Source organism: Xiphophorus hellerii, chromosome 18 (genome assembly GCF_003331165.1).
Source record: "Xiphophorus hellerii strain 12219 chromosome 18, Xiphophorus_hellerii-4.1, whole genome shotgun sequence".
NCBI classification, from domain to species: domain Eukaryota; kingdom Metazoa; phylum Chordata; class Actinopteri; order Cyprinodontiformes; family Poeciliidae; genus Xiphophorus; species Xiphophorus hellerii.
The window spans coordinates 13,859,822-13,875,132 of record NC_045689.1 but is presented as its reverse complement, the minus strand read 5'-3'; the positions used below and the strand labels follow the sequence as shown (position 1 = coordinate 13,875,132).

Sequence of the window (15,311 nt, the reverse complement as noted above, 5' to 3'; positions counted from 1 at the left end):
TTGGGACTGCTGATTGTAAGGATGTAGATTGAGAAATTCATGAGGTGAACAATACTTTCTCACATTACCACTCTCCAGCTTTCACCAATCTGTAAACAAAGGCCAATGATTTCTGTCTAGGTAGCAGAGATTTTGAGTCCCTTTTCTGAAGCCCAAGCTTTTGCACCACAGTCAAATCCTCTTTTTGTTCCACTAATATACTCTTGCTGTTTCAATCATATTTTTTGAAAAATGTTTAACCTTTATGCTTCCTTTAATGGATTTTACTTTAAATATCACGGTGGCCTAACCATGAGCTTGTAGTGCAGTATGACCCATTTAAAGACACCAGTGGTCCATCAATGAAGATGATAAAGTATCTAAAAAACTGAAAACATTCCCAGAGAAAGGGTGCTGAAAGCTTTCAAAGTCATTCTGTAAACATCCATCAGTTGTCTATACCTGCTCCTCTATATACAGGGCTGTGGAGGGGCTGGAGTGCCCTCAAGTGATCATTGGGTGTGAGATGGTTTACCCTGTCTCACGCTGTCAGGGCAACACAGAGACACACATACTGTAGGTTAGACATCCATTCAAATGTCCATTTTGAGAAGCCAATCAAACAAACAGTCGTGTTATTGGACTGTGGGAGGAAATTAGAGAAAACTCACATCTGGAAACGGAGAACGTGCAAACAACATGAAGACCTCAGGCTGGAATTCAAACTGAGAACCTTCATGCTGTGCCAACAAACAGCCCAACCTGAAAACAGTGGGCAATATTTGAGCAAAAATTAGTTGCTGTCATTTATCAACTGTACATTTAGTCCTATATTTTGTTAGATAGAAAATAAATCTCTAGGAGTTTTTGGTATTATGTGGCAAAGCTTCTGATTAAATAATAACCTTTTAATATTACAGGGCAACGCTTAGCTTTTCAGAGAAAGCAATGTTTTTTTATGTCAATATATTTAAACATGGCTTTTGAATTTTGCATTATTTATACTTCAGATGGTTTTGAAAAAGCACTGTTTAGTAAGTTTTAGGAGAATTCTTCAATCCAGCAGCTTATAAATAACCCTCCAAAGTTATAAGAAAGTGATTTTAAAATACTTGGGCGTTTATCAAACTTGTACCCATGCCACAAAAAGATCCATTAAAGACCAAAAGTGAATGTTCTCATGCCAACAAAGGTTCAACAAGTCAAAGCCAATGCAACACAGCACACACAAAAAAGCAAAGGCTTAGTTGTTTACTTGACATCAATATTTAGGCTACAGTAAACTCCATGACAGGCGTCCAGAGGAGACTTGCAGCATTTAGCAACGAGGATCTCCTTCAGGTCTTTTGAATCTTTTATGGGGGGTGTGGAATAAAAGAAAAATGGAGCGGTTTCAGAGACGAATCAATAATAAATCAAGCATGCATCTTTTCTGGGGCTGCTGAAGAAGCCCAATTTAACCCATCCATCATGTTCAGAGCTGTGTTTCTTATTTAAATCTATAAGGGGAGTATTGAAAGCAGCAATCAGAAGAACAGCTTACAAGAACATTTCTCCAAAAGAATTAATGTGGCCAGAAGGTGTGAGCATAAGCCGGGTCAAAATGTATTTCTCATAAATCTTGTCCTGTGGGGTGTCTTACACTTCCTGGCCTTTGTTGGTTGTTGTTTAATTTCCTTCAGTGATTTGCACAGAAAACTTATTTAGCATGTGTTCATAAAATCAAAGAAAATTTCAGTTATGGATTACCATGAGTGTATAAGATAGGTTCTTTGAAAATGTTGCATAAATTTATTTTAATAATAATTCACAACAAAATGAAATTCATTGTAACATTCTGTAAGCTGAACATCTGGTTTTAGCTATGCAGTTGTCAATGCAGCTTTTATTAAGATATTTTTCTTTTAGTTATTTTTCTTAGTGCACTTTTGGAAATGGTTTCCCATTCCAATTTTAATCAAATCAATAAATGTAGATAATGTGTAACTAAGGAATACAAGTAACCCCTCCAATAATGGTCTGTTGTGTACTTCACAGTATATTTTATGCTTCTATAAAGTTTAGGTCTGATCTGACTCAGGATTTTACAGTCAGCATTTATCTTACAAACAAGTATTTGGCTCAGAAAACTTTTGTTAAACAAAGGGTAAGACTGCTTACAGGTGAAAGAAAGTACATTATGGTTGAAAGAAGTAAGTTGGGCAAACATTTGAAACTTCAGTGACTTCTGGCCATGACAATGGAAACCAGCATCGCCTTGTGGTGGCTCAAGGTTATAACATTTTCAATCAAATCTTAAAATAAAGCAGCTGCAAAAATACATGGCCAGATTCACTTTTTGTCATGCAAGATTGAGTTGCCCAGCCAGTCACTGCAGGAAGCTAGATGAGTGGCAGTTTATAACTATTGTTAGTTGATGATTCAAGGGGGTGTTTATTATTATTATTATTATTATTATTATTATTCTTATTATTATTATTATTATTATTATTATTATTATTCTTATTATTATTATTATTATTATTATTATTATTATTATTATTATTAAATGACAAACAATTTTCAATAGGTCTTAAGCATCTTTTTTAAATGTGAATATGGCTGTTTTTTAATCTAGAACTAAAAGGTAGTCATATTAATAGGTTTTCTCATAAAATTAGTTGAATGTTGTAAATCTGCTCACAAAAGAGAACTTTCTCTTGTCTCACTCAGTTTGTATGCTGGGTGTCCAGTGGTCCTCCCATTCACCTGAATGTGATCCAGCGCAATGTGTATTGCTTTGTCTTTGAAACTTGCACAATTTTCAAAAAAAGTTGCAAAATCTTTAAAACAGCAACTGATTCTTCAGTATATGCATGTAGGTCTAAATCTTCTATCTGAAATGCTGTGAAAAGGAAGGACGTAGACAGCAAGACAAAAGCCTCAGGGCATTCTTCAGATTCTTCGACCCTAATATGTCTATTGTCTGAAATTCCTGAAGACAGGATGGAGGGATGGTTTTACATTCATTGTGTGTTTTTTCTCTTTGATTATAGTCATTCTCCAATTTTCTGAAACCCAAATTAGAGAGGAACTACAAACAACAAAACACTTCAACTGTACCCTTATGTTTGCATAAACTTCTAGACTGGTCATGCTGTAAAGTTTAAAAGATCCCAGCAATCATTTGGTGTTGAGGTGAGCCAAGTGTCATCAATGGATCAGAGTGATTAGAGGCCTGAATGCAGGTCCTTTGATGGTGTCGTCTTTGTAGCGTACAGTATTTCAATCACTCATGGCATGCTTTGGTCTCTCTTACCCCCCACCTCCCGCAGTGGTAAACAACCCACCTCACATTTCCTGCCGAGCAAGCATTGTAGAGCTCACCTGAAAAGCTGCATGTTGCATTGACACTGCATTGATATTTACATTACAAACTAGGAATAATGACTCAGAACTGAGGGCCTAATATAGCAGCGGTGATCAAAGAAGCCACTGAATTCTGTGTGTATGGCAGAAAAAAAGAAAACAGTTACACAGCAGAAATGTAGCTCTGATTTATTAGAGTTTATATTTGTCATTGTTATTTATAGCAACAATAATTTAAATATGTCATGAAACCAAAGCTGTAGCACAATGTAGGTATCAAAAGATTGCTTTGTTTATAAGTATTCTATTCTATTCTATTCTATTCTATTCTATTCTATTCTATTCTATTCCAGTATTCTCAGTCGTACTGTGCGCGCGCCCCAGGAGGGCATGGACGTCTCTCCCTTGTCTAGCGTCAGCGGTCTCCCAGCAACAGCCGGGCTCGAGCTCATCTCAATCATCCGCAGCTGAGCGAAGTCAAGCCGTGCAGACTCACTCGCGCTGAAGTGGGCCGGCGGAAATGTTGCCTAGAAAATAAACGCCCTTCTCGTTCAAGCTTTCTTCGATTGAATCTCCCCAGACGGCTTGCTGTCGTGACATTACGTTACTTCAAATAAAGTATGAGGTTAAGACGCTCGGCCCATACAATGGCCTTGCAGGTTCTACTGGTTTAAGCTAACGGATCCTACACACGCCCAAAATAGGAGGCACAGAAATAGGTAATAGACAATAGTTCAATTAAAACATCTTGTTTTCATTTCAGATTTAGACTGGATATGTCATGCAGGAAACGCCTGGGATAAACTTTCACACCGTGTATCCTTGTTATCAGTAGAGAGGGAAATTCACATGTTTCTTCTCTTGCCCTTTAAACTGTTTGTGCACAAAATAATACCAAATCAATTATGCTAGATATAGAAAGTTTAAGTTGTCATTGAAAACCTACAGACAAGCTCCCTCACGATAATTTCGTAGCCATAAAAGTGCAAAATAAATCCATTTCGGACATAGGGGGGTTAAACAAAATGTCAGGATTTGCCCAATGAAATTGAAGCAGCAATTTTCATTTTACAATTGCAAATGTGTTGGATTCCAACAAATTTGTTTCAAATGTGTCATTCCTAACAATTTCACTTGAATCAAAATGATTAGATTACTGTAATATTAAAAAAATTTGAAAAAAAATTGTTTGATAGATATTTTAATTATCAAAGGACACGATGTCAAGCGCAAAAAAAAACATGTTTTCTGATTACAGAGCATCTTCTCTATCCTAACACACACCAGGATCCAGCCTACTTTTTTATAGGCAGTTTAGACAGTAACTGTAAGGGATCTCTGAGATAGTTAAGATACAACTATGAAGTAATATTATGCTAAATATATTTATGCTTAAGAAAAAATACAGAAAGTTAATGAGAATAACAAACACCGTAGTGCAACTTAAATTGACTGGTGTGAGGGATCAAATTCCCTGGCTGATTATCCCCACTCCGTTCATAGTTCAGCCTACCACTTCTGAGAACTTCAGGCTCTGTCTGCATAAGTCTGCAGGGCGTCTTTTATTTTGAAAAGCACAGAGCGGAACTGGTAGTGCCTCTCTTTTTGGCCAACTTTCTCGGATGTCCGCTCAGCAAGAGCGGAGCAGACGAGAAACCATGGAGCGCAACAAGACGCGTCGGAGAGACTCAGCAAGCGGACGGGAAACGTGCCAGCCTCGGAGCCTTTTCTAGACTTCTTTCGGCGTCAGCGGGCAGACTTGGGGACGTCAGTGGGTGGACGCTGACTTCTGTGCAGACGTGCGTAAAAGTGTCTGGAGAGGTGCCGGTAGAGAAAAACAGTCTTGGAGTCACCGTCAGCTACCAAAGGATAAAGAACGGTCGAGGAGAAGTGATTATAAGGAATCTGGAGTGGAGAGAGTATACAGTGACGCTGTGTTTTGTGTTTTCAATCATGTTTGAGGAATAGACACAGGGGTGCGCTGCGTAAAGTCACAGATTTGTGTCCCATGACTGTACAAGGAGCGGCTACTTTCCTTTAAGGAATCTGCGAATCTGCGAGAGTTCTGCAAAGAAACAAGCACTGGACTTATAGTGAGAACGAGTCTGTGAAAACTCCAGAACCATGGTGAAGTTTCAGAACTCAGACCTGTGGATAGCCTGGATGGTTATCTTCTGCATGGAGGGTAAGTTGTGTGACACTTCTAAACTTGTTTACTCATCCCTAACACTTTACTCTAGCTGTAGATTTACAGTGATGATAGGAAATGCGCAAAGAGGGCAAATCCTTCTTACAAAACTTTCCGCTTCTGCGCAGCTAAAACAGATCCATTTGGAATTAAACTATGTCAAACAAACAAACAAGGGGATAAAAACCGTGCCACAGCCGTTTGATCCCAACCTTCCTTATTGGAGTCTGTTTGGATCAAGCAGACAAATCCCTGGCAGTTCCACAAAAACTAAAGTCCACATTTTCAAACACTTTCCTCTCTTTCTCCCTCTTTCTCTCTCTCCCTCACTAGTCGCCATGTCCTTTCTGTCCAAAGCGCTTTTGATTGTGAACGTCTTATCTCTAATGCGCTCTGCTGCGCCTAATATCGCCTTTGCTCGTCTTACACAACAGGATGTCTAAAATTATTATCTATTTGCTTGTCAAATCACGCAATCGTCACTGATACACATGGACAGGCGTGGTTACAGTGGTGGTGGGACTATCCGGGGTTTGAAATAGAAACGGAGCAGACGGTGGAGGGTTGCGCTGGTAATCCGTCCGATTAACGAGAAGTAGGCTATGGTGAGCAGCAGCAGCAGCAGCAGCGCAGGAGAGCGCGCCGGGCCAGGCGTTCCCGGAGGAAAATCACTGTGTATTCCTGCACTTCTCCAGAGGGAATTACACGATTTACGTGTGCAAACACTGTGCTTCTTTTCTGACCCCTCTTTACTTCTTAGTTGCGGGTTAGTACATTATTCCTGCTGAATAATCCAGCGACATTCCTCCGTTGCAAATTAAGTGAGGTTGTTCCACGTTTACTGTTTGCATGAACTAGCAAACGTAAAAAATAAACACTCTGTATTAGAGAGCGACTTTAGCTAAAAGAAGATAATAATTATTCCTCCAAAATTAGCCTAATTTATTACCCATCATTTATTAATAACAAGCTTATTCAACAAGCTCCAGCTTATTCAGAGCAAAAGAGAAAGAAATGCTTGAACTCCCTCATATCTATGGACTGGTACGTACAAAACCTTAAGTAAAAATGTGACATTGCATGAACACAGATGTTTAAAGTAATTGCACATATTTAGAGGGAAATCTGAAGTGCTTATTCCACACAACAGTAACTGAATTGTACCATTCTTTTCTATCTGTTCTTGGAGAAGAATTACTTTAATTATGCAAAAATAATTGATCAGTCAATCAATCAAATTTTATTTGTATAGCACATTTCAGCAGCAAGGCATTTCAAAGTGCTTTACATCATATCAAACACAGAAACACAATGCAACATAGAATCAACAATCAAAACACGACATTAAATCAGGTTCCATCAATAAATTTGTAATTGATTACGTTTCAAATACAATCCTAAACAGGTGGGTTTTTAGTCAAGTTTGCATCCATAAAAGGTTTACCTGTTACACTCCTACTGTGTTATATGGAACAAAATACCTATTGCTATTTTTATTCACGCTCACTCTCACAATCACACAGTTTAAAACGATGTAGACAGCATTTTGATGGGGTTCTGGCACAAGGCTCCGTACACCTCTTTCACGGAATTTTGAGCAGGGACTCTGCCGTCCCTCACGGATTTTTGTGCAATTTTATGGTACCTGTTAGTGTCTAGAATTTACAGGGTTTCCGTTACGCGCAGTGACCCTCAGTCACTTGCCGTTTTTCTTCCGGCACTAGACTCCGTACATGTCTCACGGAATTTCGCTCTGGGACTCTGTCGTCCCTCACGGATTTTTGTGCAATTTAAACATAGAATCAACAATCAAACCATGACATTAAGTCAAGTTCCATCATTAAATGTGGAATTGATTACGTTTCAAATACAATCCTAAATAGGTGGGTTTTTAGTCTAGATTTAAAGGAAGTCAGTGTTTCAGCTGTTTTACAGTTTTCTGGAAGTTTGTTCCAAATTTGTGGTGCATAGATGCTGAATGCTGCTTCTCCTCATTTGGTTCTGGTTCTGGGGATCCAGAACCGGAAGACCTGAGAGGTCTGGAAGGTTGATACAACAACAGCAGATCTTTGATGTATTGTGGTGCTAAGCCGTTCAGTGATTTATAAACTAACAACAGTATTTTAAAGTCTATTCTTTGAGCTACAGGGAGCCAGTGTAGGGACTTTAATTGATTGACATCTTTACGTTCCACACCATGACTATTTTTTTCAGATAAAACTGACAAACTTGTCCTTCTTGTAAGCAAGATTTACTGTAAGTGTTGTAGCCATCTTTCATCCACCGTCTGTCAGTGCCCAGCAACATTTGGGTGAAAGGCTGGGAAAAGCTTTGCACTACTCTCCATAAGGCCTGAGAGAAATCTGGCCACTCAGGCACTTTCTCTGGCACCTCATTGATAGTATGTTGAACTCTAGGAACATTATATGACTAAAGAGTATAGGCACTTTAAAAAAAGCTTGATACTGGTTGATTCTGAGATAGACTCTGATCTACCTCAAAGTCAAACACCCTGGACTCAATATTTTCTCTGAAAGACACACTCCCTGTGCCATGATGTGTCAATCTGAGAACTAAAATTGATTGAATGTAATCCTTATCAGCCAGGTGTTTCACCCTGCTGTTCTCTTTTATTTTTAGCTGTATACCTCTGCTGACAATGTTCTTTCTTGTGCCTCGGCAGCTTTACTCACATGTGGGTAAAAATGCATAAATTGATTGTTGACATCAGTATTGGCCTATATCTGAACAAGAGCATTACCTATGTTTGTTCTCCCACTGCATCTGTTCCTCTAGAGATCAGGATCCACTAAGATAACCAAGTGCAAATTAAATCATTTCCAGTGTAAGCTCTATTAACAGTCCAACTTGTTTGTGGTCAGTGCTCCTTTCCTCTTCTCACGTCTTCCAGTGTTTCTATAAATAAGCTCTGATGCAGCAAAGCCAGTATTGATTGTGGTTGCTTGTTTTGGCAACATGTACTGACCTCCACCTTTTTTTCATGCCAGACATTGTCACTAGAATAATCTGATCAGTTCCAATAAGTGCAAGCAGACACTGTTTTGGGGTTTCTTAGCAATGAGAGCAGAGAGGATTCACTCCTGTTTAATTGTTGTTGATCTCTGTTGTCAACCGCTAGGCTGGACAAGAGGAATGTTGTTAAAGAACTGAAAGAGGAAAAGTTTTGAAAAATAAAAAAACCTGTCAGTGACCTAAACAGAACTACTTACTGACTCAGCTTAGTTCATCGCCAGACCTTCCAAGCTCTCAGCATTAGTTAGAGGACATGTCATCTTCTCTTTAGCCATCATCGCTCCCAAGTTACTCATAAATATTCTATCTTCATCTCTGAGTTGGTTGCATTGACAGAAAGTTGCCTTTCCTACTATTTCCTACTATTTAAAAGATTTTAACATTTTGACTTGCAATAATAATCATCAAACTGTTATATTTAGATGTTATGCACGTTAATTTGTTTTGGCACACCGCTGTTAAAAGCCCACAATGAGTGCTATTTTTTTTAAGATGATTCCGATGAATCATATTTAAAAAGCAATGTCTGATTTCCAATGGATAATTTTCATAGCATTGTATTTATTATTACTTTTGTCTCTGTCACGTTATTTCAGTGACCAATGGGTTTTTCAGTAATAAACAGAGGTTCAACAATTTTGTCCACGTGTATGTCAAGGACCATTTTACAAATACTAACATGTATTTCATACGTATGTATTTGCCACTTTTGGTCTCAAATCTCTAAATAAAATTCAGTTGAAACAATATTCTTCACAAATCACGTAAATATTTCTTTCAGCAGGGACTTTTGGAATAGTTGTTAAACTAAAGTCCTCAATGGCCACTGCCCTGCAACTTTTAGATGTGCCTTTGCTGCACCACACCTAAATAGAATAATTGGGTCATTAGCAAGATGCTGGAGAACTTATCTACACAAGAAGGAGGTAATTAAGCCATTTCATTCCAGTGTTTTGTACCAGTGGCACATCTAAAAACTGCAGGACACCGACCCTTGAGGACTGGAGTTTGACACCCCTGGTTTAGACCAAGGCATATTCATCTATTAAAATGGTCTAATTAAAGTTCAGACCCAAATCAATTAAAGAATCGCTGATTTGAAAAATGCTGTTGACAGAAACTCTTCATCCAGTTTAAGTAAACTTCGAGCTCTTTTGTGAGGAAAAATTGGACCATGTAGATGTGTAAAGATGGTTCAGACTATCCCAAAAGTCTTTGAACTGTAATGATACAAAGTGTTTCTCAAAAGAATTCAATTTGGGGCTGATGTTTACAAAGGTACACCAAACTTTCTAGCGACTAAAGCATAAAGCGACTATCACTCAAAATCCTAATGAAATACAACGAAGTCTGTGGCGGCACCATTAGAAAGTGTTGAAAAGTTCAGAGTAAATTAATACTTTCACAAGGCACAGTAAAGCAGAGTCTATGTTCTTATAAACTGATTGTTTGGGCACTTGATACAACAAACCCCTCAGGCGATATACCAGCATAGAGCTGCTCTGTCCATGATGCCCCGATTTTTTATTTTTACGATCCACCCAGAACATCGCCGCGGGGTGCAGCAGGGGCTGATCTGGGGCTTCAATCAATTCAACAAATTAAATCCAAGCAGAGGTTGTGACTGAACTTTTCAACCATCTGCTTTTATTTGTTTTGCTGGTGTGCATAGCACATCTTATGGAACATTTCAAATTAGCATTCACAGGAACGTTCAGATTAGCCTCCAGGCTTAAATCTGGCTGTCCGCATGTTTTGGATGAGAAGCCCAGTGAGAACAAAACGCATTAGAGTCGGAGACAACATGAAGTTTTCTCAAGCTCGTTGACATTCAGGGCACTTTGTGCTTGCATCAAAGCAGAACTCAGACCAATAAATCTGCTCTCCTCTCTGACCATAAGCTTGTTAACCTTTGAGACTCTGCTTAAAAAACAGCCTGAAATTACAAAGCGAGTCTGGATTGTCTGTTGTATGCAGCCTCGTTCTGTTCTCGGATTTAATTTCCGAGCCTGATTTCTGATCTGCAGCTCTCAGTTTTTAGCAATGAGCAACACTTTGTTGAATTTATGACTAAAACGCCACTGAAATATCTCTCAAAAAAACAGTGTTAAACCGGACTGGTAAACAAGGTCTTACAGAGAGAATGTTTACAAAGACGCACGCATGGGTCGATGCAAAAGTTTGAGCACACGTTTCAATGATTTCTTTAGGATTTTTAAATAGACAAACACAAAGTAGTGCTTAAAAGTGAACAAGAACGTATTTAACATTGCACTTAAAATTATTTAAAGTGTGGTATGTTTTTGAATTCTGCCCACTTAAGTGACTATGTTATTGAACCTCCCTTCACTGCTGCCTATTTAAGATCATTGTGCTGCTGGAAGTTGAAGTTCTGCCCCAGTCTCAAGTCTTCTGCAGCCTCTAATAGATTTTCTTCAAGGACTGGCCTTTATTTAGCTCAGTTCATCTTCCCATTGACTCTGACTTGCTTCTCCACAGTGCGATACTCTCAACACCCTCTTATTCTTCTGTTGTTGTATGTCCAAGAGAATGTGCAATGTTAGAAAGTTTCATGTCGGTCTTGTCTGACAAGATGGCCTTCTCCCAACTTGAACTTCTAAGGACTTCCTCTCAACATTGTTTTCATTCCTGCTCCTGTTTTGGCTAGATTTGTGGTGTGCTCGTGTAACAGTTGCCCTGGTAACAGATTAGCCCACCTGAGCAGTGGATCTCTTCAGCTTCTCCACAGTTGCTATGAGCCTCAGCTGCTCTTTGACTATTGCTGTCATTGCCCCACTTTAAACCTCACAACTTTCTCCTTGACCTGTCTGTTGTGTTCTTTGGTCTTTGCTGACGCTGATGCTGTTATTGAATTAATGTTCTCTAACAGACATGAGGCCTTCACAGAACATTTATACTGGCGTTAAATGCATTAAAGGTGGACGGCATTACAACTTTTGTGACTTTTGAAAGCAATTGGTTACACAAATTTAGACATTTTTATTTATGAAACATTTAAAACAAGCCGTCCGTCCGTCTATCTATTGTCTTCTGTTTTATATGGGGTCAGGTCGCAGGGGCAGCAGCTTAAACAGAGAGACCCAGACTTCCCTCTCTCCAGCTCCTTCCGGGGAATCCCAAGGCATTCCCAGGCCAGCTGAGAGAAATAGTCCCTCCAGCATGTTCTGGGTCTTCCTCTTCCTCCTGAAGTTTGAAGATAAAGTACAAATAACTCTGTAGAAATCAGTGTACTTTGTCAACTAAGATGTTTCTATGGCTGCTTGGTTTTGTTGTCAGTTTTTGTTTCCAGTTAGTGAAAAAATGATTAAAAGCTTTCAAATGACAAATAATAACAGTATACCTAAATGCCCTTCAACACATTGGGCTTTTAAAGCCCACTCCACTTCTGTCACCTTATATGATCTCTCCTTGATTTTTGATGAAGTCCACCTAACATAATATACCACCTTTCACTGCTAATGCAGAACATGATAAAAAAATAATAATCATCCACTCTGTGTAATTTTCATCTGGTGAGTAGTGTCTCCCCACCCCCCACCTCTTTACTCCTGCTGCTAAAAAGGAGCAGCTGGAACAAGAGTGTTGGACAGATGGAACTTTCCACCTCGATTATTTTTCACACTAAAAATAGCCTCTCAAAAAATTAAAAGACCTCTGGGACCCTTTGCAAAGTGCATGCGCACGTGTGCGCACGTCTGAGCGACAGAGACATGGGTTAACTTCAGACGACGAATCCGTCCCCCTGGATGATGGCAGCAGCAGTCGTCCTGGGAGTGTGAATGAATAAAAGATGGGCAGATATTTGGAGGAGGGAGTGAGAGAGAGGAGCGTTTGCCCAGTCCCCTGGTCTCTTAAGCACACATTAAACTAAACCCCAAAGAGTGCACAGAGCTGCGGTGCTGTGTGGCACTTGGCCCGAGCATCTGGGCTGAACATCTGATGTGGACGGTTCACAGAGGTTTGGGGCGCTGGAGGTTTGGGGCTCTGAGGTTTTTCGGGTTGGCTATATCTTTAATCAAAAGGAGGTAAACATGAGCACACACAGGGAGCAGGGTGATGTTGACGCACTGCTGTTATCATTTGGGTCTGATACTGCACTTGGCGCATTTGGGTTGGATGATGAAACTGCAGGCATCATGAAGATGCCTGTGCACTTGTCAAACAAAATTCAAAGAGATTTTTTTGTTGCTTCGAGTCTTGTAAAAACTTTGATTTCTGACGCAAGTTAATTAATTTCAGATAAGAATAAGATAAGAAGTTTTATGAACTAAGTAACTTTCATTTATGATAGGGAGGACATTAAAAGCTTCTCATCAGTGAGAAAAGAATTGGAATTAAACGAAGTGCCGCACAAGATCTGACCACTCTGAGCAGCAAGAGAATTTTCCCTTTCTGTGTTCAGTGTGATAAAGAGATTATTTTCAGAGCTGATAGATAAAAATACACAATAAAAACATCTTGCAGACATGTTTTAGAACTTTATGTTTGGTTTTAGGTCCAGGGGTGCTGCACACCTATATTCTCGAGAATCCGTGATAATATCTGTGTCTGGGACAGATTGTGACAGCTTGTAGATGTTAAACGAGAGGAACTTTCATCTTGATTTTCCTCTTCAGCATGTGTCTGTGCGAGCTCGTGGTGAGCCCTTACTATATACATATTTAAAGTTGATGTCTTCCTCATGTCATGGCACCCTGACGATCCTGCCCTTGAAATGATCCGCCCTGTTCTGCCGGCTGCTAAGGTTTGATGGGAAGCCTTCGCTGTCAGCACTCGCACATCACTTCTGTAACTCGGGGAGATGTTTGCCTCATGCAGACACAATATGAGTTGGATCACTTTTTTGTGTGTATACTTTGAGAGATTAAGATGACTGCTTGTTCTCAGAAACTTTGCTTTTACTTCGAAGGTTAAAAGTTCGGTTTACTAAAAGTTTTTGCGATGATAAAGCAAACAGAAATAAATCCATTTAATCTGTATAATTGCAGTGTTTCCAGTTTGAAGTGTAGGGAAACATACCAATCAGAAAAAATCTTTCTGATTGGTCTTTCCTGAGCCCACAAAATATTAAGATTAAGAGTTAGTAATCCACCTTTGTATCTCTGTAACACTTTACATAGCCCGATTGTAGTTTTACAATGAAACAGAAACACTTTACATTTAAAATAAGGTCTGTCCTGACTGTATTTATCCTCATGGACCTGACTAAAATATTGCTGTATTCATTTTCTTCCAGGCACCAGCTCAAACTCTCACGTCCGTAACAATCCATGTTAATTGACTTATAATTCACAGAAGCCCTCCTACACCGCTCACTTACTTGGGTTGGTGCGCTTGATAGATTGTGGCTCTCAGGGACTGCCACGGGGTCGTTAAGTTGTTCTCTGTTGTTGCTGAGAATAGTCGCTGTGTTCATCACTGTAAGCCTTTATGTGCACAGATCAATGGAGAAGGAAATACATTATTCCCACAGGTGTGTGGGTGGATGTGTGCGTGCGTGCGTGTGTGTGGTGATAGACGGGGTATTTGGACTTATGAACCTCTGGAACATAAATTTCACTTGTCCCAAAAGATCAAGGTTTCCCCGAGCCTATAATGACCTCATCAGTCTAAACCACCAATCACAAAGCTTCATGTCAGACTGTGTTTGAGGTTCGTTAAGCAGTGCTCACTAACACCCTCTTCCATTGGTGATTTTCTTAGTTGATGACTGAATTAGGTGGTGGACATTTTAACTTGAAATCAAAGTTGATAAAAATTTATAAAATGTTATAAAATTTTATAAAAATATTAAACAATCTATAGGTGTTGGCGGTCACTAATCGGTCACTAATTTCTTTTTAACATTCAAATTTTTAAATAACGAGTTCCCAAAAAACAATATGTGGATCATTAGTATTTGCAGGAGTTAGGGGCCACAGCTACCCACAAATAGCTAAAATTTGCAAATACTTGAGACCCTCTCTAAAAAACAACAACTGCATATCTTAATACTTCAAACACCTAATATTAGTTCTTTAGTGGGTTAGTAGGCATTAGTAGGCATTAATATATATTGTATAAAAAATGGAGAAGCAGCATTCAGTTTCTATCCACCTCAAATTTGAAACAGACTTCTGGAAAACTGCAAAATAGCCAAAACACCAAGTTCTTTTAAATCATGGTTAGAGTTGCTTTTGATTAATAATAACGGAACATTTGATCAGTATATTTGATGTATATTTGCTTGATGATTTTGATAATGGCATTTGACAAAATGTAATGCTTGTAATTTGTTTCTTGATTGGTTACTGTGTTGTGTTGTATCAAGTACAGCACTTTGAACTGCCTCGTTGTTGAAAAGTGCTATGGAAATAAACTTGACTTGACTTAAGTTGTATGAGGTGCCAGTAATTGTGGCGTGGCAATTATTTCTTAGCATGGAACTTTAATTACCCTCTGAAATAATGTCGGTAAATGAAAAGCTGAATATTTCAACATTTTTCAATATTGTGTGACTATGTTACAGCACTAAAAACATAATTTGATTAATGTTTTTTTTTTACGTGTCTTTGACAGGGATGCCGAAAAGACTAAAGGATGCTGTCAGTTTAGCCAAGCATGAAAGTGTAACTGACAGTCATCTCAAAGTTTCCAGATTTATAAAACATCTTCCACTGGGTTTTAATCATTAATCTGTTTTAACATGTTGTCTGCTCCCACAAATCCCTCCTCTGGTTCCACAGTGAATGCATACAGAGAG

At 39.0% G+C, this 15,311-nt stretch overlaps 1 protein-coding gene across 4 annotated transcripts in view; it reads left to right on the top strand.

Annotated features, from left to right (window-relative positions):
* Positions 1-15,311, top strand: part of LOC116707692 (serine-rich adhesin for platelets) — a 149,925-nt gene that overhangs the window by 16,607 nt on the left and 118,007 nt on the right. For all 4 annotated transcript variants that reach the window (XM_032545136.1, XM_032545138.1, XM_032545137.1 and 1 more), the window contains one exon: positions 5,440-5,512. In XM_032545136.1, the coding sequence (XP_032401027.1) occupies positions 5,440-5,512 (73 nt within the window). The remainder of the gene's footprint in view (positions 1-5,439; positions 5,513-15,311) is intronic.